Genomic DNA, 26,914 nt, shown 5'->3' on the forward strand with positions numbered 1-26,914 from the left:
TTTCACCTAAGAACAGGAACAAGACAGGGATACCCACTCTTACCACTCCTGTTCGACATAGTACTGGAAGTGCTAGCCATAGCAATTAGACAAGAAGAAAAAATAAAAGGCGTCCAAATTGGAAAAGAAGAAGTAAAGCTGTCATTATTCGCAGATGACATGATATTGTACATAGAAAACCCTAAAGACTCCATGAAAAAACTACTAGACTTAATAAATGAATTCAGCAATGTAGCAGGATACAAAATTAACACCCAGAAATCTATCACTTTTTTATACACCAATAATGAACTTACAGAAAGAGAAATTAAAAAAACAATCCCATCTACCATTGCAACAAAAAAATTAAGATACCTAGGAATAAACTTAACTAAGGAGGTAAAAGACCTGTACTCGGAAAACTACAGGACATTGAAAAAAGAGACAGAGGAAGACAAACAAATGAAAGTCTATACCGTGTGCATGGATTGGTAGAATCAACATCATTAAATGTCCATACTATCCAAAGCAATCTATAGATTCTATCCCATTAAAATACCAATAGCATATTTCACAGACCTATGACAAATTCTCCAAAAATTCATCTGAAATAAAAAGACCCCGAATAGCCGCAGCATTCCTGAGAAAGAACAAAGTAGGAGGGATCTCAATACCAGATATCAAGCTATATTACAAAGCCACTGTTCTAAAAATTGCCTGTACTGGCACAAGAACAGACATACACTGAGTGGCCAGATTATTATATTTCTGAACGCATAATAATTTGGCCACTTAGTATGTGTGTGTGTGTGTGTGTGTGTGTGTGTGTGTGTATGTGTGTGTGTATTAGAGGCCCAGTGCATGAATTCGTGCATGGGTGGGGGTCCGGCCAGCCTGGCCAGGGGGAGGGGACATGGGCAGTTGGCTGGCCTGCCTGCTGGTCGTGGGGACAATTTGCATATTAGCCCTTTATTATATAGGATATACACTGAGTGGCCAGATTATTATGTGTTCAGAGATCATAATAATCTGGCCACTCAGTGTATAGACCAATGGAACAGAACAGAGAACCCAGAAATCAACCGAAGCCATTATGCTCAATTAATATTTGACAGTGGAGGCAACAGCATACAATGGAATCAAAACAGTCTCTTCAATAAATGGTGCTGGGAAAATTGGACAGATATATGCAAAAAAAATGAAATTAGACCACCAGCTTACACCATACACAAAAATAAAACTCAAAATAGATAAAGGACTTAAACGTAAGATAGGAAACTATAAAAATCTTAAGAGGAATCATAGGCACCAAAATGTCAGACATATGTCGTAGCAATATCTTTGCTGATACAGCTCCTAGGACAATGGAAACTAAGGAGAAAATAAACAAATGGGACTACATCAAAATAAAAAGCTTCTGCACAGCAAAAGAAACAATCAACAAAACAAGAAAGCCCACTGCATGGGAGAACATATTTGCCAATGTTATCTCCAATAAAGGTTTAATCTCCAAAATTTACAGGGAACTCATACAATTTAACAAATTGAAGATAAACAATCCAATCAAAAAATGGGCAAAGGACCTAAATAGACACTTTTCGAAAGAGGACATACAGAAGGCCAAGAGACATATGAAAACATGCTCAAAGTCACTAATCATCCGAGAGATGCAAATCAAAACAACAATGAGGTACTCTCTCACACCTGTCAGAATGGCTATCATCAACAAATCAACAAACAGTAAGTGCTGGTGAGGATGGGGAGAGAAGGGAACCCTCATGCACTGCTGGTGGGAATGCAGACTGGTGCAGCCACTGTGGAGAACAGTATGGAGTTTCCTCAAAAAACTAAAAATGGAACTCCCATTTGACCCAGTGATACCACTTCTAAGAATATATCCCAAGAAATCAGAAACACCAATCAGAAAAGATATATGTACCCCTATGTTCATAGCAGCACAATTTACCATAGCTAAGGTTTGGAAACAGCCTAAGTGCCCATCAGCAGATGAGTGGATTAGAAAACTGTGGTACATCTACACAATGGAATACTACACTGCTGTAAAAAAAAGATGGAACTCTTACCATTTGCAACAGCGTGGATGGACATGGAGAGCATTATGCTAAGTGAAATAAGCCAGTCGGAGAAAGATAAGTATCACATGATCTCACTCATTTGTGGAATATAATGAACAATATAAACTGATGAACAAAAATAGATCCAGAGACAGAGAAGCATTGAACAGACTGTCAAACCTCAGAAGGCAGGCAGGGGAGGAGGGTAGGAGATCAACCAAAGGACTTGTATGCATGCATATAAACATAACCAATGAACACAGACACTAGGGGGGTGAGGGCATGTGCTGGGGGGTGGGAGTGGTCGGGGAGAGGTTAATGGGGGGAAAAAAGGAGACATATGTAATACTTTAATCAATAAAGAATTTTTTTTAAAGTGTATCACTGATGCATCATGAAGCGTTCAACAGACACTAAGTCCAGTACATTTTTATTTTTTAGTATTATCTCAAGTTTGTTCTGAAATCAACACAAAAAATATACAATGCTGATTTTAAAACCCTACACATATTATTGCACTCTGTAGCTAAAATGATGCTGCAGTCTGCTGATGTCAGTCACACTATCCTTCATAAAATAAACTATCAAAAACATACCAACAATATGGGACTGTCTCCTCAATTACCTGCTTTGCTGTCCTATTGCCTAGCTCATCTGCTATCTTCTGCCAGCGTCGAGATTCCACTTCTTCAGGAGGGTATTTCAGGAGTAGCTGTTCAAGCTTTTTCTAAGCCAAATCCAGGATCACATTTAAGAAAGTTTAATACTGAATTTCTAAATAAATACATCCACATTTCATTTTAAATTATAATATTCCCTCCTCATCTTTGGGGGTTAGGCACTAGAAATCGTCATGTAAGAAAAAGTTCCCATAAAGCAACTTAAAGAATTCAAGGAGAAAACGAAATTAGAGAATAAACCTATAGAAGCCCTTATAAAGATTTTCTATTCACTTCAGTAAAAAGATAGCATGCAAAAATTAATTAATTAATATTTTACACATCTTGGTGATTTGCATTGACTATCTTTTCTTGTAGACTACGCTGAGGTTCACCCTTATACATTTGACAAAAACATATAAATTCATTTGATTTGGACAGAAAAAGAGACTTTCCTTCCTTTGTGTGGTCCTCCATTCAAAGATTTGATTTTAATATTCTGACTTATTCCTCAGTTCTCCCATAGTAATAAATAATAAAGATGCAGAATAATCTGGATGCTTGAAGTCAAGATTCTTAAGCTTTTAAAAAACTCATTACAGCCGAAACCGGTTTGGCTCAGTGGATAGAGCGTCGGCCTGCGGACTGAAGGGTCCCAGGTTCGATTCCGGTCAAGGGCATGTACCTTGGTTGCGGGCACATCCCCATTGGGAGGTGTGCAGGAGGCAGCTGATCGATGTTTCTCTCTCATCGATGTTTCTAGCTCTCTATCCCTCTCCCTTCCTCTCTGTAAAAAATCAATAAAATATATTTAAAAAAAAAATAAAAATAAAAAAAAATAAAAAACTCATTACAGCTGTGAAGTTAATCCTCCTATGAGACAGAAATGTGTCTCCAACCTTACCCACAAACAGTCCTAGCTGCATGCCAAAATTGAAATAGAACCCCCTGACTGGCTTCATCAGCTCCCCTCCACAACAAAACAAGAGCTCACTGAGGCACACTTGACTTGGCCCCAAGTTTTTCTCTCCCAAAACTGCATTACAAAAGCTTTAGTCTATCCATTTCACTACCTTTTTCACTCTTTCTCCCAAATCCCAGGTTCCTTCTTTAAAAATCATCCCAAACAGGATTTCATATATTCTCAAAATCCAAAATTCTTGAAGATTGCAGAAAAGTATACAGAAATAAGTTTAAATATTTTAAATTCATGGTGAAGAGAGATTATAAACAATAATATACACTTTATTCATATCTAATTTTAACTCCTTTTAACCTACACAATTTAGAAATATCTATTACCTGTTCTTCAACAGTCCACAACTGGTTAAAGGTTTCAGGTTTGGTGTCATCACACAAACGTCCTCTTATCATCTGCATATAAAACAAGGCCTTTGTCAAACAGAAAGGAACAAAGACCACCCTCTGATACAGCCAAATAACAAATTATGGAACCTTTTTATTAATTCCAAATGTTTTAGTAAATTTACTTTTTAAACATGTATATAATGTAATATTACACATATTACTCATTTAATCCTCACAACAACTCTACAACATAGGCGATATTAATTATGTTTTATATAAATGAAAACTGCAGCTTGGAGACCTTAATAAATGACATGTGAAGTCCCACAGCTAGTAAGTGTTAGAGTTGGGTATGCAATCCAGGTTTCTCCTAACTTCAAGTTCATGTCCCTGCTATCTTCAGTGAAAAGACTGCTTAAATTTTAAGAATACAAATCAGCAAAATGTCAGAATATTTTGTCTACAATTCAAATTTTCCTACTCCAATACTGTGTACTGCTTACTTGAGGACGACTGCTTGAGCCTTCTGGACCATCACTCAAAGGCAACACAGAGTATGAAAGGGACTCTCCATCCTTCTTAGGATCTGAAGGACTTTTTGGTCTAGCAGGTAAACCTACTAAATAAAAGACCATGTATAGGATTATTAAAGCAGGACTTTGCCAGGTATTTCTCTACTCAAATTCTTATCATGTCATTTCTTACCTTTATCAAAAACTAGCTTAACTCTCCTAGTATGTCTTTTACGATTTTTAAATTCTCTTTCAAAGTTCCCAAGACTATTGGTATATTGGTCCCATACAATCTCGGGCAACTGAACAACTCTCTGTGGGTATGGAAGCCCTATATCAGCCTGGAAAAAAATAAAATAAAACAGTCTAAATTTAATTCAAGAAATTACCAACTATAGCCAAACTGCAGATGACACCAAATCCAAATAATCATCAACTGGGCATTTCCAGTCACTATTAAAATCCAATAGCCAATGAAGTTAAGATAATGTAGTCTACACATTAAATGGTAAAGATGATAACAAGGAAAGGATGAATCAATTTAACAAAACATAAGCACTATTTTTAGAGCTCTAAAGCTGAACTGTATAGACATATTGTACATTATCACTAACAGACTTTAAACATAAACAGCAAAGCAAAAAAAAAAAAAAAGGTTGTTTATTTTAAATGTAGTCCATGTTCACCACTTATCCATAAAACAATAATTTTCACAATATATACTCAGGACATGTAAGGAAATTATGGTATCTTGAGAATCAAAATTACACCTTTAATTTACTTGAAATTCAGTTACTTTACCAACCACCTTTAGAGAAGTCATTCATTGTTATAATTACTATAATCAGGTGACTATGATCAATGTCTTTTAAGGGGTTTGGGTTAAACATAGGTGGATGCATTTGTTGAACTCATAAAGTGCTACAATTAGGATATTTTAAATTTCAATGTATGAAAAATTCACCTTTAAAAAAGTCTAAGAATTTTAGTTAATAATATGCATTTGAAGTGTTTTGGTAAGTTAATATGTCTGCAACTTTAAAATGCATCAAAAGCATTCTATCTTACAATAAGACGGAATTATGGATTGAAGACTGATAGATATGTGATAAAGCAAAATAGTAAAATGATAATTGGAGACTCTAGGTGGTGGATATGTGTGTGTTACTTATATAATACCTTCAACATTTAAAACGATGAGGAAAACAATCATAAATTATAAAACTGGAAGGGCAAAATCCACTTTGTGACACAGAATTCTTAATTTTTATTTTGCTTATGACATATTACATTATCATAATAGTACCTATAAGTCTCAGGTTCAACTTTTGCAAATTAGAGCATCTTTTAAAGTAATGATGGTAATATTAAAGAAAGCTAACAGCTATAAATGTTCCCTGCATTCTGTATATTAATATATACCACAAATTTCCTAATTTCAATGAGGAGTTTCTAGATGTCCACTAAAACAAACAGATCACATGTCAACAGCTTAATGTGGTAAACCTAAGTATACATGAGTAAACACAGAAAAATAAGAGTCAAACACCTAAAGTAAATCCAGTATAAACATTTCTCTCCAAGAAACACATTTTTCATGATTATTATAGTATCTGGATTTACTATACACCTGTACATTAAAATTGGTCTATATCACACCTGTTTCTGAGATAAAAATGAAAAAGAAATTCAGTTCTAAATTAAACCTGAAAATGGAGAACCAGCAAATACCCAGCTGCATACAACTTTAATAAATGTGCCTAACTTTATGTTCTGTTCACCTGGAAACATGAACAAAATAAAATTAAGGTTAACAAATGTTTTATCAATATTTACAACACCATCTATTTTAGCTGGATCCATTTTAAGTAATCACTGTAAGTACTATGTCTTCTTGCAACAGCAAATCCTATATAATAAAAGCCTAATAATTATGCCAAGTGTCCAACCGTTCGTTTGACCAGTTCCTATGATGCACACTGACCACTGGGGGCAGACGCTCCAACCAGTAGGTTAGCTTGCTGCTGGGATCTGGCTGACTGGGACTGGGCCAGACACGCCCTGGAGCCCTCCTGTGGTCCCTCCCTGGCCCCGATCGTGCACTAGTAGAGTCCTTCAGCCTGGCCTGCACCCTCTTGCAATCCAGGACCCCTTGGGGGATGTCAGAGAGCCGGTTTCGGCCCAATCCCCACAGGCCAGGCTGAGGGACCCACCAGTGCACGAATCCGTGCACCGGGCCTCTAGTTGTTTAATAACAACAGCGCAGAATCAATAAACATCTAAGTGGACACGCTATAACAGGGAGGATGCAATAGGGTTCTAGAAACTTTAAAAGTTTCAACAAATCAATATATAGATTCCATATCCATTAAGATAGTCAGTGTTCTTAAAGCACATAGAGAAAGAAATGTTTGTCACATAAATATTATAGCTAGAAAAATCCAAATAAAAAATTAATACATCTAAATGAAACAAAGTCCTCAGGGCCATTCCCTTAATACTTGGTAGATCACTTTTGTGATTCACTAAAAACAGGGAACTAATAATTATACTAAAATTGTCACACTAGCCCTAGCTGGTTTGGCTCAGTGGATAGAGCATTAGCCTGCAGACTTAAGGGTCCCAGGTTTGATTCTGGCCAAGGGCACATGCCCAGGTTGCAGGCTTGATCCCCAGTAGGAGCTGTGCAGGAGGCAGCTGATCAATTATTCTCTTTCATCATTGATGTTTCTATCTTTCTCCTCCCCTCCCTTCCTCTCTGAAATCAATAAAGAAATATATTTAAACCAAGAGTAGTTCAAAACTTTGGAAAACATTAAAAAAAATTGTTATACTATACCTACACAACTAGGTTTTTGTTTAAGGTGAAGAAGAAGATTCTTTTTCGTAGTTTATCAGTTTTAATCTTGTCACACAATGCTGATTAATATTATTGAACAATTACTGGATCCCTAATTTAAGACACATACTATGTCATAAACACACATCTAGATTATCTCCACATTTTTATATTATAGCCCTGGCCAGTGTTGCTCAGTAGTTATCGAGTGTTGATCCACACACCGAAGCATCATGGGTTCGATTTCCGGTCAAAGGCAGTACCAGGGTTGCAGGTTCAATTCCCAGGGCCTGATCGGAGGCAACCAATAGATGTGTCTCTCTCACTTCAATGTTTCTCCCCACCAGTTTCCACTCTCTCTAAAATTCAACAGAAAAACTATCCTCAGATAAAGATTAAAATAATAATAATAAAATAAAAATTAAAAGGTTATTATAAAAACTTGAATCACTTTCATATGGTTAACTGTTAAATATGAAAGTTCTGTTTTAAGAAAAACAGAAAATTATAAAAAATTCTATACTAAAATAAAGGACACTTCAAAATTAAGTAAAGTTTATACCTCTACTTCACTGACTTGGCAACCATAATATTAAAGACATTTAAAAGAGAGTTTTTGTTTTTATCACCATTGTTTTCTATCTCACTATTTTGAGTTACAAAAGTAAATTGAAGCTAAAGGCGTTAATAAATCCTGAAGATTTTTTAGTGTTTTGGTTTTGTTGTCGTTTTTTTGTTTTGTTTTGTTTTGTTTTTTTAGCTAATCCTGAAATCAGGAAAGCAGAAGAAGGAAAACACTCTAAAATGGGGAAAGGAACAGGAAAAGATCATAAAACTGGCTAGGGAACAGGGCATCAAGTTCCTATATGAACATCCAAATAAAGTATCTAGCTATTTTCAGGAAGGCAATGTCTTGCCTTCAGTAGTATGGTTAATTACAGAAAGGGAAATAATTAAACATTCTTAGAGTATATACCGTATAAAAAAAACACAAGCTTTTACCAAATAAATCTCAATAAATCTTAAAAAGTGCTCAATATATACCTTCTTCTGGAGTTTCTCCACAAATCCAATGGGATTTTTTAATGCTTCTTTCTGGTGTCTGCTTAAACTTTCAAGATCCTGGACTGCTTGAGAACGTTGAGCCTCGAGTACAGCGATCGTCTGCAATAGTCTCTGATAACTATAGAGACAAAGAAAAATACCTCACTAAAACTTTTTAGTAATAACAATAAACAAAAACTGAGTTCAAGCCATAATCTACTATTAAGTCATACAGTCTTTTTAAAGTTACCTGAAAGAGTTTAGTAAAACATATTACTGGGAATAAATGAGGTCTTCCTGAGTTACGAAGTACCTAGTCAGAAAATATCAGTTAGAGAAAGCAAAGCCTTATTTCTCCATTAAAAAATGTATTTGATTGATTTTGAGAGAGAGAGCAAGGGAGAGGGGAAAGAAGGAGAGAGAGACATCCATTTGTTGTTCTACATATCCATGCATTCACTGGTTGATTCTCGTATGTGCCCTGACCGGGGATTGAACTTGTAACTTTGGCCTTTGGTGTATGGGAACAATGCTCTAACGGAGCTACCCGGCCAGGGCCTCCCCCATGTTTTAATTCTTAAAGCTGAACAAGTACAGAAAATAAGAAAATATCTTGACTTTCCAACAATCAAAGTCATCAAGAAACTGTTAAACTAAAAAAAATTAAAACCTTAAGATTTTAGCACTAGGAGGGATCACCAAATTTAGCCCCTCTGTTGTACTCCATTGGAATAAGGAATCTGAGGCACATTCTCTTGCCCAGAATTACAGAAAACTGTCACATAATTCAACATGATCTTGTGTGTCATGCTTTTCATTTGCTCTACTACACTGTTCTACAGGAAGTTTACTTTCATCTCTATTTTTAAGTACCGAATATTTTTAAAGAAAGTAGGCCATTAAGATTTTTTTTTTACTTCCCTGCCTACAAAAGCCCATTTAGCACAGCTAACAAATTTACCCACACAAATCTACTTACTACCTGTCATTATCCTGAAATCTTACTATGGTACATGTATACTAATTAATTTCCTCCCTTCCCCTCTCTCTCCCTCTGGTTCAAATTGTCTTGCTTTTCTGATTAAGGTCTAATTTCACATATAGATACACATATGTAAACATATTGACCCAAAACCCTGAATACTCAAACACATTTTGCAAAAAGAATCAAGAACAAGTCACTCAAGTTCACTGCCCCGTGATGGTCAGTTAAGCCCTAGATGGTTTGGCTCAGTGGATAGAGCATCGGCCTTCAGACTGAAGGTTCCGGGTTCAATTGGGGTCAAGGGCAGATGCCCAAGTTGCAAGCTCAATCCCCAGTAGGGGGCATACAGGAGGCAGCCTATCAATTATTCTCTCTCATCATTGATGTTTCTATCTCTCTCTCCCTCTCCCTTCCTCTCTGAAATCAATAAAAATATATTTAAAAATAATAAGTGGTTAAGTCCTTAAAGTATTAATGATGCACGATTTTTTATGGCCTCAACTAAATTTCATTCTGTTTCCCACTAGACTGTGAACTTCACAATGGCAAACACATCTTAAAAGTCCACTAATTATTAATCCAGTGTGCAGCACACTCCCCAGCATATAGATTTGCAATAAATGTTTTTTAAATATATATATATACTAGAGGCCCAGTGCACGAAAATCATGCGGGGGTTGGGGGGGGAGTATCCTCAGCCCAGCCTGCACGGTCTCCAATCAAGGACCCCTGCGGAATTGGGCCTAAACTGGCAGTCAGACATCCCTCCCACAATCTGGAACCGCTGGCTCCGAACCACTCGCCTGCCTGCCGGCCTGATCGCCCCTAACCACCTCTGCCTGCCGGCCTGATCGCCCCCTAACTGCCCTCCCCTGCCAGCCTGATCGCCCCCTAACTGCCCTCCCCTGCCAGCCTGATTGCCTCTAACTGCTCTCCCCTGCCAGCCTGATCACCCCTAATAGCCTCTGTCTCGGCCCCCACCACTGTGGCTTTGTCCGGAACGACGTCCAGTCTAATTAGCATATTACCCTTTTATTAGTATAGAAGATATACTAGAGGCCCGGTGCACAAAATTCGTGCACTGGGGGGGAGGTCCCTCAGCCCGGATTGAGAGAGGGTGCAGGCCAGGCTGAGGGACCCCACAGGTGCAGGATCAGGGCCGGGGAGAGACACAGGAGGTTGGCCAGCCAAGGAGGGACCGCAGGAGGGCTCCAGGACATGTCCAGCCCACCTTGCTCAGTCCTGATCAGCCAGACCCCAGTAGCAAGCTAATCTACCGGTCAGAGTGTCTGCCCCGTGATGGTCAGTGCACGTCACAGCGAGCAGTTGAGCGGCCTTAGCATATCATTAGCATATTACGCTTTGATTGGTTGAATGGCCGACCGGACACTTAGCATATTAGGCTTTTATTATATAGGCTTTTTTTAATGGATTTCAGAGAGGAAGGGAGAGGGAGAAAGAGATAGAAACCTCAATGATGAGAGGGAATCATTGATCGGCTGCCTCCTGCATGCCCCCTCCAGGGGATCGAACCCCCAACCTGGTCATATGCCCTGACTGGGAATGGAACCGTGACATCCTGGTTCATGGGTCCATGCTCAGCCACTGAGCGGCACCAGGCGATATTTTTTGAATGAACAAATGAATGAACCGATATTCAATGCAGGCAAAAATATACTGAATCTTTTAAGGGTAAAAACCAAAAAAGATGCAATTCACAAACACAGCACAATTGCAACATTATATCAGAACGCTTTCTCAACTCCCTGCCTAAAGCACATCTTATTCTTGTTCTCAAGTCCCCTGTTAACTAATCCTTGGTGAAGTGTTTAATAATTAAGGTTAAAAATTGCTAGCACTAAAGGCTAAGACTCCTCTCAAGCTAGAGATACTTCATTTAAAAGTTGGAACTGAGTTGGAAAGTAAGGGTAGTACTAAGTCACTACAGAGATTGTCTAAACCAGGGGTGGGCAAACTTTTTGACTCGAGGGCCACAATGGGTTCTTAAACTGGACCGGAGGGCCGGAACAAAAGCATGGATGGAGTGTTTGTGTGAACTAATATAAATTCAAAGTAAAGGAGTGGAGGGGAGAGCAAGAGAACCCTCCGCTCTTTCGGCTCCGCGGGCCAGATAGAACAGCCGAACGGGCCGGATCCGGCCCACGGGCCGTAGTTTGCCCATGGCTGGTCTAAACTCACTTTTCACTAAGTCTCTGTTTGCTTTGAGGTGTGTGGAGCATTACAAACCTGCCTGTGCTGGCTGTTTTGTTTCTACCAAGCAGGCTCACTCAGGCTCAATCTTAGGGTGACAACAGTGAGCTGATTACTAGAACCTATCCTATCATATTCTTAACTGCCATATTTCACCTCTAGAATTCCCACCCTGCTAGTTGAATAACTATAGACTTGTCATAGTATTTCTATAATATGATGGACTCCTGTTTTAAATAGGAGTTACACATTTCTGTATCATCAATATAAAAATGATTGTGACCTAGGAGGGAGTGAGAGGGGCTAGATGGAGGGGATGAAGGGGGTGGAGATGGGAGACATCTGTAATACTCTCTACAATAAAAAATATATATGCCCTAACCGGTTTGGCTCCGTGGATAGAGCATCAGCCTGTGGACTGAAGGGTCCCAGGTTCAATTCCAGTTAAGGGCATGTACCTTGGTTGCAGGCACATCCCCAATAGGGGGTGTGCAGGAGGCAGCTAATCGATGTTTCTCTCTCATCGATGTTTCTAACTCTCTATCCCTCTCCCTTCCTCTCTGTAAAAAATCAATAAAATATATATATTTTTAAAAATATATATATATGAAAGAAAAATGATTGTAAGTGTATAAAATTTCAGCAATAGCTGAAAGCACAGTAAACATCAGTAAGGAATAAGAATAGAGTTACGGAAAAAATAAGTGGAGGCTTGAAAAAAGTACTAGTCAGTTACTGACATTGGGAAGAAAGGCCTCTATCTGAAGCAAATAAATTTTAACAATTTTAATTGTATGTAAATTATTCCACAATAATTTTGACTTTAAAGAAATAATTCCAACAAAGATGGCAAAGAAAGTGTAACTTTTCAACTCTTATTTTGCTTCTCTTTAATCAAGATAAAATGATTATCAGGTTGAAAGGCCTAAGATAGACACAGGTAAAGACAAAGTCCAGAATAAGTGAGAAGACTAATAGAACAGTGAATTCAAGTCTTCTGGCCCAGCTAAATTTAATTACTTCCTAGAGTACTCAGAGATTTTACCAGTAAGATTACCATATACATCCCTATACAGAAATGGAAGGAATCATTAAAACTGGGGTGACATCTAAAAAAAGTGATACATACAAATGTATTTTCAATCCCACCTACTCACCCACTTTACCTCCTAAGCAAACTACTGGAAGTTGATCCAGGCATCAATGAAGACAAGATTAATTTATTCAATAATTATTTACCAAGAGAATAAGACAGTATCCTAAAAGCTGTAGTTATTATCAAGGTAAAGGAGGCATAGAGCTTAAGTATAACAGGGGAGCTACACTGAGAGGGAGAAAAGGAATTAGATAAAAGTGAATGGGATAGCACTGGCCATGCTGTTGGACTTGGAAGGGTAGGTATGGAGAGTCCATCATAGTAGTCTGTCTACTTTACGCATAATTTAAATTCTCCACAATGAATTAAAAAGAAAACTCCAAATGTAGTCCATATTAATGGGTGATGTGACCATTCTACTTCTCCTGAACTGGTCAGATCACACCTGCTACTACTATACATAGCTCTGCTTTAAGACAAACAGGTTCAAGAACAGATAAGACAGATGAGAAACAATGTAATAAGAACAAACAATAGTGTCCAACACATTTACCAGATGTGTACCGTACAGGGTGGGGCAAAGGTAGGTTTATAGTTGCTCATATGGAAAATTATAATTAATAAATAGAATAAATTGTTTTGCATACTTACAACTATATACCTATTTTTGCCCCACCCTGTATTCCAGACATTGTTGTTAAGTGTAATAACTCAATCTTCACAGATTTAAAAGGTACCATTTCCTTCATTTTACAGATAAGGAAACCAAAGCACAAATTAAGTAATTTGTCAAAAATCAGACCAGCCATTTATTGTACAGATGTAATGTGAGGAATGGTTAAAGACTCTGAGAATACTTAGCCAAAAAATTAAAACCTCCAACAGAAAATTATTTCAATCTTTACTTAACACCCAGCGATATGGTTATAAAGAGTCAAACTAGAATCAAATTGTGATAACTGCACAATAATGAAAAAACAGCTTGTCTCAGTCAAAACCAATAAAAGTTGGCAGGATAGCACCCAATCATCCATACATGTTCATACAGCTATTTAAAGGAAGCTCAACCTCAAGCACTAAAAATCCCAAAATTCTTTAATTCCAGTATAACATGCCACATTCACTTTTGATACTCATAGAACCAAGTAAGAGAATGAAATAATTACTTTAAATGTATACATTTTTACATGAATGCACGTATAGTTATAGTAAGCTTACCTGAGGCAAAGAATTGTTCATTTTATTTTATTTCAAGTCTTAAACATAAAATAGGGCAAATTTAGCTCTTATATTATGGAATTATATTTGACTAAAATATAAATATTCAAGTCTTGTCTGTTTTCACTACCTTTCATTATCCAAGTCCTCTTGAATTCTTTATTCACTTCTGTGAATATAAAAATATTTCTATGCGAGAATATAGAAGTAAAAGCCCTGATGTCTGGAAGAGAATTTTATTGTCCAATTTCTAGGCAGTATTACTACACACACTGTGAGAGAGTGAGGGAAAGATTTTTCTTTCAACCCAATCAGAATCTTTTTTCAAGAAATCAGTTTAAACAACTTTTAAGTTCACACAGCATTGGTATTTTTTTAATATATTTTTATTTATTTCAGAGAGGAAGAGAGGAGAGATAAAAACATCAATGATGAGAAAGAATCATTGATCAGCTGCCTCCTGCATGATCCACTCTGGGGATTGAGCCCACAACCCAGGCCTGTGCCCTGACTGGGAATCGAACTGGTGACCTCCTGATTCAGAGGTCGATATGCTCAACCACTGAGCAACACCAGCTAGGCACAGCATTGGTTCTTAAAAAAAAATAATGAAACATTTTTAAAAATTCAGGCTGAGGACCTTTCTGCCAAAAACTTGGCCTGATTCTTCAGTCATTAAATAGTGTCATTAAAGACAAAATAAAAAACAACGCTCTTCTAGATAAGAGATCTACATCTTATGAGTTGCCTATTTTTATAAATAAAATTTTACTGGAATATAGCCACACTCATTTGTTTAATTACTGTCTATGGCTGCCTTTTAGCTAAAATGAGTGAGCAAAGTAGTTGCAAAATGAAGTTGTTCCCCAAAGCCTAAAGTATTACTCTCTGGCCCTTTAAGAAAAAATCTGCTAGGCCCTACTCTAGATTAAAGGATACTAAGACATGATAACCAAATGTAATGCATAATCTTGGATTACAGACACTGGGGCAGAAGCAAACATTTTTGGGGATAAGTGGAAAAATTCAGATTATGGATTATATCATTTTATTATATCAATGCCAAACTGCTGGGATAAAATAAGGTATTTAAGGTTATGCAAGAGAATGTCCTTGTTTTTAGGAGATATAGATACTGAAGTATAAGGGTGATAAGTCTACAACATACTTTTAAATTACTCTACCAAAAAGTTTCAAAGTATATGAAGTGAGGAAGAGGATGAGGGAAAAGGAAAAGAGAACAAATGTTACAAAATGTTAAGCTGTTAACTGATCAATATAGCTGAAGGGCATATAAATACTTAGCATGGTATTCTTTTAGCTTTCCTAAAAACTGAGTAAAAGTTATTTCCTACACTTTGCTACTGCAAATGAGCAGCTTGATTATCCTATAGATACTAGTCTTGATTAAACACAGTGAAAAAACTGGAGGACATAAGGTGACATGAGCATAAATGTATTAGCTTAACTCCACTGTAAGAAAAGGGAAGTGAATATAGAAAAACTTACAATCATGTAAGTTAGCCCATATGTTTTCACCTATATGCATATGTGCACGAACGCATACATGTATGCATTGGTGAGCAGAAGGAAGTAAGAGAAAGACAAAGAAGACATACATTAAATTACATTTTCAGTAGGACAAAACTATGTAGTGAAATGGCTCTCAAGAATAACAATCAAGCCACGGATTTGTTTGTTATAACAAATTTCATCCTAGCAATTTAGCAGTGTAAAATAATTTATGGACAAAATGCCTCAATCTACGTCACAATTTTAATCAAGTGTGCTATTTCTCCTTTTTGCAAAATACTGAGTTCATTATATATACACTAGTGGCCCGGTGACGAAATTCATGCACATTAAAAGGGGGACCCAGAGTCAAGTCCCTGCCCACCCACATGCGCCTCAAAATCGTGTGAGATCAAGACCCAGGCGCCCCCCACCACCCCGCATTGGGCTAGATCCAGACCTGACCAGTCCCACCCTTGTCAAGCCCCGCCGGGCAGGGGGGCATAGCCTCAGGTCCCCTGGCCCAGCACCAGGCTGGGGGGCGTGGCCTGAGGTCCCTCAGATGGGGCGGGGGGCGTGCCTTGAGGTCCTCTGTCAAGCCCCACCATGTGCAGGACACATCCTGAGATCTCCTGTCAAGCCCTGCTGGGTGGGGGGCATGGCCTGAGGTCCCCCGTCAAGCCCCGCCAGGCTGGGGGGCGCAGCCTCAGGTCTCCCATCAAGCTCCACTGGCAGGGGGGCACAGCCTCAGGTCCCCTGTCAAGCCCCGCTGGGTGGGGAGCACGGCCTGAGGTCCCATCAAGCTCCGCCAGGCAAGGGGACGTAGCCTCAGGTCCCCTGGCCTGGTGCTGGGGAGAGGGTGCGGCCTGAGGTTCCCCGGCCTGGCACTGGGTAAGGGGCAGCAGCCTGAGGTCCCCTAGCCCAGCACCAGGACGGGAATTGCACCTTGAGGTCCCCCGTCAAGCCCCGCCAGGCGGGGGGCATGGCCTCAGGTCCCCCAGCCTGGCGCCAGGGCAGGGGGTGCGGCCTGAGGACCCCTGTCAAGCCCCATGGGGGCGGGGGAGGGCGTAGCCTCAGGTCCCTGCTGATTGCTCATTAAGGTTCCTTAAGGGAACTTGGCCTCAGCTGTGGGTGCAGCCATCTTTGTGACAGAGTGATGGTCAATTAGCATATTCCCTCTTCATTAGATAGGATGATTGAACAATTTTGATGCGTACGCATTTAATAATGTATCTATTTGGTGAAGTAGTAACTGTGTAATTGATACTTTCTCTTTCTTCATGAAGGAATTCAAACACTGAAACTATGCGATCTATGAATTCAATAATTCACAAATGATCACTTGTTCTCTATGAAAATAAAGAACTCATTAGAGGGTGATCAAAACGCAGTTTATGATATTCTGTGTTAAGAGAAAAACTAGTATCTCAGCTTCTGATAATATGTCTTTCCAGGTATAAAGCTCAATGCTATTAAAAATAACTGAAAATGCTGAATTGAAAACAAGAAAAAAAAATGTATTTTTTCATTTTAAAAGAATGGAAGAACCAGTAATAAACTAAGATTTTTTTGGCATGGAGCACAAAACTTTGGACTTAAGGACAGGTACTGAACCATGCAAGCTTGAGCTCAACTGCCTGTGTTTCACGTGGCCAGGGTAAAGAAAACAAAGCTACCAAGGTAGATAGTCTAACAGGAGACCCTCTTCCATCAAGCTGCAATCCTACCTACCTCTCACTTCCATCCCACAGGAGAGCTGCTTTGGAACTGAGGAGAAAAGCAAATAAAAATTTCAACCATAAAAAGGCAGTCCTTGTATGTATCTGCTGCCCAAACCTTATTATCTGGGTGGCCTAAAAAGACTAAAGCCATGACTATTATAGTTTAAAGCGGTGCTTCTGGACTGGTTCAAACACTTCCATCCCCTGCCAAGACACTCACAGAAGCAAATGCAATTTTCTCTGGTCTTCCATTGTAGGCCTCAAAAACAACCAATAAATAATTTTCCAAAGAAAATGAACAGCTCACATTTTTAAACTACCAAAAGCACACAAGAAAACAAGACACAAATAATAAAGAATAAAAATAAAAGACAAGCTTAAAAATAGCTATAGGGAATAAGAAGCAACAAAAATTGAGTGTGTAGGAAACTATAAAGAGTGAATATGTAGCTTTGAAAAGGAAGCAAAGTCAAATTTTAAAAATATAATAATTAAAATGAAAAGCTCAATGGAAACAAATTTCCAGTTCCTGAAAATGGAGACGAGGTAAATTCTGAAAAAACCTTCATTGAAGACAAGCTGAAAAAAAATATATATATAAAAGCTCTTAAATGCATCAAGGAGCTAAGAAAATCATGAGGTATTACCAGGTCAAGAACCATGAGAAGATGGAAATCAGAAAGTTAAAACACTTTTGGAGGCACTTTTGCCCTGGAGCAATTTACTGATCCAGAAGAGGTGGCTGAGAGGCTACGCTGTGCTTTAAATAGCAGAAGATCAAAGCTGGAGTCCAGGGCGAACCAAAAGCAGAGGCTCTGGGAAATCCGCCTATGCTTTGGCCTGGGATCCTGAAGAGCTACATCCAGGGAATAAAGTAAACAGGAAGTAAGTAGCCCCCTTAGAGAAGACTAGGATACCTCAGTTTGTAATTAACTAAAAAAAGGCTGAAGATGTCCATATGTAGACAACCCATACGTAGGTATGTAACCTCAAGAAACGGTTGAATATACACAACATACATTTTAATAGCCTTATTCATAACCCAAGCCCAGAAACAACCTAAATGTCGACCTAAGCAGAATGGATAAACTGTGGTATTTGTGCAGCAATGAAAATAAACAAACTACATCTATTTATATCAACACAGATGAATATGAAAAACATAATGTATCACAACAGAGTAAAAGCAGTATTGTGTAAAAACTGAACTAAAAACTTTACTTAAACACACACATAGGTGGTTTAACCTTGTATTTATTTTTTTAATCCTCACCCGAGGATATTTTTTCCATTGATTTCTAGGACAGCGGAAGGGAGGGTGGAAAGGGAGAGAGAGAAACATCGATGTGAGACACATCGATTGGCTGCCTTCAGCACTTGCCTCCACCATGCCGGGGAACCTGCAACCGTGTTACATGCTTTTGACCCACTGGAACCGAATCCACAATCCTTTGGTTCTGAGGCGGATGCTCTAACCCACAGTGGTCAGCAAACTCATTAGTCAACAGAGTGGCAAACTGTGGCTCGTGAGCCGCAGTTTGCCGACCACTGCTCTAACCATTGAACAAGCCAGCCAGGGAGGTTTAACCTTATAAAATAGCTAAGAATAATTTTGAAACAGTAAGATAGTGGTTATCTATGAGAAGAGGAAGAGGGAGTAACTGAGGAACTATTTACCAGGAACTTCTAGAGTGGTGTCAATATTTTATTTCATAACCTGGACTGTGGTTTAACAATTATAAGCTATTTGATTTCATAATTACTCTATATCTGTATATAAATATTTCATTACTGTCACATTCATGAGATATCACACAATTTTTTAAGGGAAAATTTTTGAGGAAGTAAATACTACAGAGAGATCACTTCTACTCCTCTAGACCTTTATTTTAGTTTCACATAAAAGACCTGGCTCAAGCCCCAGCTCTACCAGTAACTATGGGACCTTATTCAAGTCATTAAACCTTGGGTCTTAGCTTCCTCAGATTTAAATTGACAATGGATGAGATAAATGACTGCCAAATGCCTTTTACCAGGTTAAACATTTTAAAACTGTAAGACATTTGTTCGACCTTGGTCACTCATTATTATACATAAGATTCATTTTATATTGTATACATAAATAAAGCATTAAATCACTGTTTTCTTTACATAGACTTATATCTAAGACCTGAGTTTATCAGCTCTGCCCATAGTGAGAAGCATACCAAGTAAATACTCTCAAGAGAGGAAGGTACTTAAAAAGATAGAAGGTATTAAGTCTCTCCTACTCATGATACATTAGTGGCATTTCTCTCTGAGGTTACAACCAAAAAGAAACCACCTGGAATATAACAGCTGTGGTTTATAAAGGACCTAGCTCTTCCCTAGTTTGAGTAGTATACTTCCCGAAAGCAGGAATTTTTAGGTACACCTATCCCTCTAGTTTTTAAAATGCGTATCATTTATTGTTATTGCAATCCTTGAGAGGAAAGCCATTTTTCTACTTCTTTAATACTGTCCCATAGCATATTAAGGTTCGAGACATAAAGTTAAAAACTACAAAAGAAAATATGAGCTGAATAGTTATTTGGCTGGATGACTTTTCAGTGGTTAGACAACTGTATACTGTTTTTGTTGTTTTGTTTTCTTTATTAAGGACAACTGTATACTGTTCTAATGGTATGTGTGTTCTTGAGTTCTTAGGTATGCTAAAGGTACATATAGCCTCGATCTTTTTTAAGACTTAGATGCACACATGGGAGTTGGAAAAGCATACTTACCAAATTCATGTATGACATGAAACTGAGAATAGCAAATATTGTAGATGAAAAATACTGTTGATGACAAAAAAAAAATCAACTAAAAATAACAAGGAAGCATGAATACTAGACAAGATGAAATTTAACCATGGAAACAAAAAATCTGGACCTGAACTATAAAACAACCAGGAAAGTACACAATGGTATGAATTTGCCTTAACAGACACAAAAAACTTGTGAGGCTCCCACTGATCCTAAGTTCAGTTATGAGGTTAAAGTGTAACCTTGCTGCTCAAATATATATATATATTAATTTGAACTTGTATGAACACATTCAGACACTTACCAAGCATGCTCACTGTCATTGCACTTTCTCAGCCCTTCTGAAGGATACAAGTATAACCAATATGCAGCCCTACCCTCAAGATACAAGTATAACCAATATGCAGCCCTACCCTCAAGATCATTATAATTTAGGTAAGAGGGGTGCATGTGTATACTGGCAGTTGCATATTTAAACACAGACAAGAAAGCTTATAAAATTTCTAGTCAATTCCTAAAATTTTCAAGAATGATAAGATACTGTAAGAGAAAAAGACATATGGAAAATTTAGCTAACCATGATGAGTACACAGCATGTTATGCACAAAGTGATCATTCCATGGAGACCCCAGCAGTATTTCAATAAGAAGTAAAAATTATGTTAAATCCAGAAAAATATGTGGTACTTCAACAAGAAAGGCGAAAGGAGGTTAGCTATACCACATACAACAAAGAGTGCAAGGTAAAGCACAGAGGCAGCTAAAGAGTAATGCAAGTTGAAAAAGTTGTGAGAGTATGGAGAAAACACAACACAAAGTCTTTAAATTATACTAAAAAGGGCTGTAAATCTGGTAAGACCAAGAAATATAGGTTCTAGTTCCATTCTGAGAAGCTGTAGTTAAGATCCAATTGATTAACCTATCAGGCCTTCAGTTTCCTCTTCTACAAAATGAGAGCCTCTAAAATCACCTTTGTTTTAGATTCACTATGTAAAATTAACTTTTTAATAAAAATGTATAACACTGGCACCTACTCTTAAATCAGTAAATTTTTGTAGAATACATATTGTTATTGAGACAGTTTAAAGAAGTGTAATATAAAATCACTTTCTACTTCCAGAATCCCCAGAAGTACAGCTTATACATTTATGGTTTTTTTTTAATCCACAGATTATTCTGAAACATGTCCTGCACAAGGAAGTACCACTCTAATGCAATAAGGAGCTGCTGCAAGTTTTGAGCAATCTATTATAATAAAAGCATAATATGCAAATCGACCATCCGGATGCCCTTCCAGACGAAGCCGGGCTGCAGCCGCCGCAGCTGCGAGGGATTGAGGCAGCTGGCAGGCGTCAGGGCTGCGAAGGCCTACTCTTGCACGAATTTCATACACTGGGCCTCTAGTGATTACATAAGACAGTGGTCGGCAAAATGCGGCTCGTGAGTCACATGCAGCTCTTTGGCCCCTTGAGTGTGCCTCTTCCACAAAATACCACGTGCGGACGCGCACGTACAGTGCAACTGAAACTTCGTGGCCCATGCGCAGAAGCCGGTTTTCGGCTCTCAAAAGAAATTTCAATCATTGTACTGTTGATATTTGGCTCTGTTGACTAATGAGTTTGCCGACCACTGACATAAGAGAACATTAGGGTTTGGAAGGCTAATATGGCTGCAATGGGTAAGATAAACTTAAGAGATGAAGATGGCAACGGAAAGGACATAGAAAGCTACGTAGCTGATGTTTAAGATTACATTCTGACACCATCTTTAACACTGAAGTGTACCTAGAAGTGAGCCAGTTAGAGTTCTAAAAAGCAGGAAACTTAAAGGAATGTAGCTAGCAGAAAAGAGCATAATAAAACTGTCTTCAAGATATGAGAGCCTACTATATAGAAAAGGGAACAAACATTCCAAGCTGTCCCAAAGTCAAACCCCCATCACTGAGAAGTTCTAGGAAGGAATCTTAGACTCAATGCAAGGAAAGATTTCATAATGTAGTGAGTTCTCTGTCACTAGGTAAGTGCACATACATACTGAATGACCACCATCAAAGGATGGTGCAGAGGTGTTATATTATGTGGAAGTTTGGACTAGATTTCCATCAAGATCATTCCTAGACAGTTTCTAAGGATACTAGAAAAGAGCATTCAAAAAATAAATGTATCCAGTCTAGAAAGGCTATATGAGTTATGATTCCAATTATATAATATTTTGTAAATGTAAAACTACAGAGACAATAAAAAGATCAATAGTGCCCAGAATTTGGAGAAAGGGAGGAGAGTAGAATATATGATGCAAAGGGGATATTCTTTATACTAGTGAAATTATTCTGTATGATACTATAATGTTGGATGCATAACATTATGCATCTGTCAAACCCATAAAACTTTAAAGCAAAAAGAATGAACTTTAATGTATGCAAATTTTTTAAAATAGTTTAGAAGGTTAGGGGATCCTAGGAAGGAATGTGACACAAGGATTTAACGGTATTATACATGTATGAAACAACCTCACTGAGAAGGGTTGAGGGAAAAGGTTCTGACCTAGGTAGCTTCGGAAATGAGTGCCATCTCTAAGAATAAAGGCAACAGGAACTGCACATAAAGCACTATTTCTAGTTAACATAGTAAGAGTTACAAGGATAAGAGTTAAACAACTCTAATACAGCTATACATATATCATGGAATAAAACAAATAAAAGAGTGGTGGATATCCATGTTTGACAGTGCTGGAGTGGGAATTTAAAGATAAGCAAAGGCCCTAGCTGGTCTGGCTCAGTGGATAGAGCATCGGCCTGCAGACTGAAAGGGAAAGGTCCAAGGTTCAATTCTGGTCAAGGGCACATGCCCAGGTTGTGGGCTCCTTCCCCAGTAGGGGGCGTGCAGGAAGCAGCAGATCATTCTCTCTCATCACTGATGTTTCTCTCTCTCCCTCTCCCTTCCTTTCTGAAATCAATAAAACATAAATCAATAAAAATAAGCAAAGAAGCCTAGTGGAAGGGAGGATGGCCAGCAAGGTGTTTGAGATGCCAGGGCAGCCACTGGGCTCTTAACAATACTTATATACATATATGCTTAACAAAGGAACACAGATAATAGTGCGGTGAAGATCTGGGATGGGGCAGAGACTGGGAGAAGGGGGCAGGAAATAAGGAATATCTGTAATACTGTCAACCATAAATTAAAATTTAAAAATAAAGATAAGCAAAGAAAGGAGGCTAGAATGATCCAGGTGGTAATATAAAGGATTAGCAGTAGAGTTGAAATATGAATTTATATTTAATTTAGTAAAGATACAGATGATTACATATAGAAATATTTAGATGTGTATATCCACAAGTTAGTAAACATATGTTTTCTTGCTCTCTTGCTAATTAAAAGCAACAACAGCGCCCCCCCCCCCCCCCCCCCCCCCGTAAGAGCAATGCGCAAAGTATCCAAATACTGGTTTCTAACACTGCTCTTGAATAAAGGGAACAAGAATTTCCTGGAGAGACAGCTGATCCTAGAATAGGGACATAAAATATACAAGATGAGCCTAAAACTGAGAATCTGCTAAAAAAAACACACACACACACAACAAAAATACATCACTTTGATGGGACACAGGACCCAACAGAAAGGTTCCCAAAGGCCAAAGCTAGAACAATTTGATAAACAAAATAAAGTACTAAATTATAACCCAAGGTATATGAAGAAACATTTGAGTCCATACTACTATAGATAATTGAATTAGAAGAAAGAACAGCCGAAACCGGTTTGGCTCAGTGGATAGAGCGTCGGCCTGCGGACTCAAAGGTCCCGGGTTCGATTCCGGTCAAGGGCATGTACCTTGGTTGCGGGCACATCCTCAGTGGGAGGTGTGCAGGAGGCAGCTGATCGATGTTTCTCTCTCATCGATGTTTCTAGCTCTCTATCCCTCTCCTTTCCTCTCTGTGAAATATCAATAAAATATATTTAAAAAAAAAAAATTAAAAAAAAAAAAAAAAAAGAAGAAAGAACAAAAAGAAATCTCCCACACAAAACTCTAAATAATTTATGTAGATACTCTGCCCTCAAGGAGGAAGCACATAACTCCCTGTTCCTACGTGTGGGCTGTGCGGTATTACATCAGCCAGGTGATCAATGTCAACATCAGCAAAACTAGATCATATTAATAGCATTTACCCTGGCTATGACATGATAAAAGACACTGTACCTGTGTGGTCTTCCTCTCAATAGCTCACAACTCCAGACTAATCGCGAGGAAAACAACAAATTCCAATAGGGAGAAATATATATATATATATATAGTACCTGAACAGTATGCCTCAAAACTGCACAACTCATCAAGGAAAGTCTGACAAAGTGCCAAAGCCAAGAGAAGCCTCGGGAGACGTAAAAACTAAATGTAATGTGGTATCTTAGATGGGACTCCAGAACAGAAAAAGCATATTAAGCTAAAACTAAGGAACTCTGAATACAGTGTGGACTTAATTATATTACACTAGAGGCCCGGTGCACGAAATTTGTGCATGGGTAGGATCGCTAAGGCCTGACCAGTGATCAGGGCCAATCCAGGCCTTCTGGCTGCCCCTGGTGGTCAGCGCACGTCATAGCAAGTGGTCAACCTCCCGGTCAGTTGAACTCCCGAGGGGACAGTTTGCATAGTAGCTTTTTATTATATAGGATACTAGAGGCCTGATGCACAAAAATTCGTGCAAGAGTAGGCCTTCCTTCCCCCGGCTGCCAGCAGCGGCTTCCCTCTGACACCCAGGACCCGGGCTGGCTTCCCTCAGGCCGTCTGTAGGCACACAGGCTGGCTTCCCTCCAGCCCAGGCTTCATCAGGAAGGGCATCCGGTCTAATCAGCATATTACCCTATTATTATTATAGACTAGAGGCCCAGTGCACAAATTCGTGCACAGGTGGAGTCCGGCCAGCCCAGCCCCAATCAGCGGATTGGGGCCAGCCTGTGGGGAGGAGGAGACAGTGGGAGGTTGGCCGGCCAGCCCGCCCCAGCCGGGGCCCAATAAGGGCCGGGCTGGCTGGGGGGAGGGGCTGCAGGCAATTGGCCACCGGGCCCCACCCCCAATTGGTGGCGGGGCCAGGCCAGGGGAGAGGCCATGGGTCATTGGCCAGCAGGCCCTGCCCCTGATCAGAGTGGGGGGGCCGATAGGAGCGGAGCTGGCTGGGGGGAGTGGCCGCTGGCCAATCGGGGTGGTGGGGGCCCATCGGGTGCAGAGCCAGCCAGGGGAGGGGCTGCAGGAGGATGGCCGGCCGGCCCCGCCCCCAATCGGGCCAGTTCCCTGGCCGCAGTGGGCATCATAGTGACTGGACCAGTTGTTCCGGCGTTCTGGTCGCTGACTTTTTATGTATATAGACTAGATGCCCAGTGCATGAAATCTGTGCACTTGGTGGGGAGGGGGTCCCTAGCCCAGCCAGCACCCTCTTGCCGTCTGGGAGCCTTCGGGGGATGTCCGACTGACAGCACCGTGGGGAGAGGGCCTAAGCCGTTAGTCAGACATCCTTAGCGCTGCCGCGGAGGCGGGAGAGGCTCCTGCCACCACTGCTGCGCTGGCCAGCCATGAGCCTGGCTTCTGGCTGAGCGGTGCTCACCCTGTGAGAGTGCACTGACCACCAGGGGGCAGCTACTGCATGGAGCATCTGCCCCCTGGTGATGTCAGTGCACATCATAGCAACCCGTCGTTCTGCCATTCAGTCGATTTGCATATTATATAGGATAATATATATAGCCTTTTATTATATAGGATGTTAATTAGGATATATATAATATACCAGTTTATTAATTATAATAAATGTATTAATGTAAGATGGTAATAGAAAAAAATGGGTAGAGGATATTTGGAAATTCTCTGGACTTAATTTTTTGTAAACCTAAAAGTGTACTAAAAAATAAAGTCCATTAAAAAAAACAACAAGAGTTTTATAGTTTCTTCACTGGGGTAATGAAATTTTACTAACAACCCTTCAAAACTGATATGTGAAAACAATACAAATGATTTAAAACTCTTATAAGGAATCAAGGGTAGAAAATCCTGAACTGAGGGTCAGGACACATGTAACAAGTAGCAAACCTGCCACAAGCTTTGAAATCTTGAACATACTCATCTTTTCTGGTCTGGGTGTTTACACCTATCAATTGAGAGGGATAAAAACAGCCTCTGAAACCATTATCATCATACCAATTGTAAAGTGTTAGAATACATTACTTTAGTAGATCATAATAATAAACAAAAAATTTTGCTGTACTGCCAATTTCTAAGAGAAAGATAAAAGTCAGGTTAAATTACATGGACAATTACCAAAATAGCTCTGCCACTACTACTCCTAGGACCTGACTCCCACCATTGAACCCTAAATTGATCCTAGTCACCCATTAATTAAATGACTTTTAAACTACTGTATCTTTATCTTAAATTAGAAATGAGTACCACGTTATGACAGGAAAGAGTGAAGAAATGCCTAGGATGTGCCTGCCTTAAAGTTCCAAATCACACAATATTTACATTTATCCATTTTCAAATCAAAACGTAATACCAGATTTTAACCATGGCCAAAGTTATAAACCACTTCTAATATCAGTAAATCAAATGTAAAAAGAACAGTAATTCTTCAGAGCAGCATTGATGTACAGGGTGACAGGAATGAAGACTACACAGCATCGCGGCAAAAGTAGAGGCATCCAGAGCCAGCACAGCCTCCATAGGTGCGTCCCCAGTTGCTCCCTCTTCATTTTCTCTCGGCATTCACAACTGATAATCAGCAGACCAAATAACTCAAAGAAGCCTTCTTTCTAGTTAATCAAAACACTGGCGATCCTACCACCACAGTAAATGAACTTGAAATAGTCAGGGGTCATTCAAAATTAAATAGATGCAGAATTACACAATATAATCAGTGAGGATGGTCTATGAACAGTATGATTTCACAGAATAGAAATCACTATGGTGATTAGAAAAATGATACAGAGGA

General features: G+C 39.1%; 1 protein-coding gene across 12 annotated transcripts in view; it reads right to left on the bottom strand.

The window, feature by feature from the left end:
* Positions 1–26,914, bottom strand: part of ZZZ3 (zinc finger ZZ-type containing 3) — a 125,155-nt gene that overhangs the window by 15,033 nt on the left and 83,208 nt on the right. For 10 of the 12 annotated variants that reach the window (XM_080656824.1, XM_080656833.1, XM_080656827.1 and 7 more), the window contains 5 exons: positions 8,417–8,555; positions 4,727–4,874; positions 4,525–4,640; positions 4,016–4,087; positions 2,680–2,781 (listed from right to left, as the gene is read on the bottom strand). In XM_080656824.1, the coding sequence (XP_080512950.1) occupies positions 2,680–2,781; positions 4,016–4,087; positions 4,525–4,640; positions 4,727–4,874; positions 8,417–8,555 (577 nt within the window). The remainder of the gene's footprint in view (positions 1–2,679; positions 2,782–4,015; positions 4,088–4,524; positions 4,641–4,726; positions 4,875–8,416; positions 8,556–26,914) is intronic. The other 2 variants (XM_080656826.1, XM_080656825.1) reach the window with 1 other exon arrangement.

This window comes from Plecotus auritus, assembly GCF_963455305.1.
Source record: "Plecotus auritus genome assembly, chromosome: 2".
Taxonomy (NCBI): Eukaryota; Metazoa; Chordata; class Mammalia; order Chiroptera; family Vespertilionidae; genus Plecotus; species Plecotus auritus.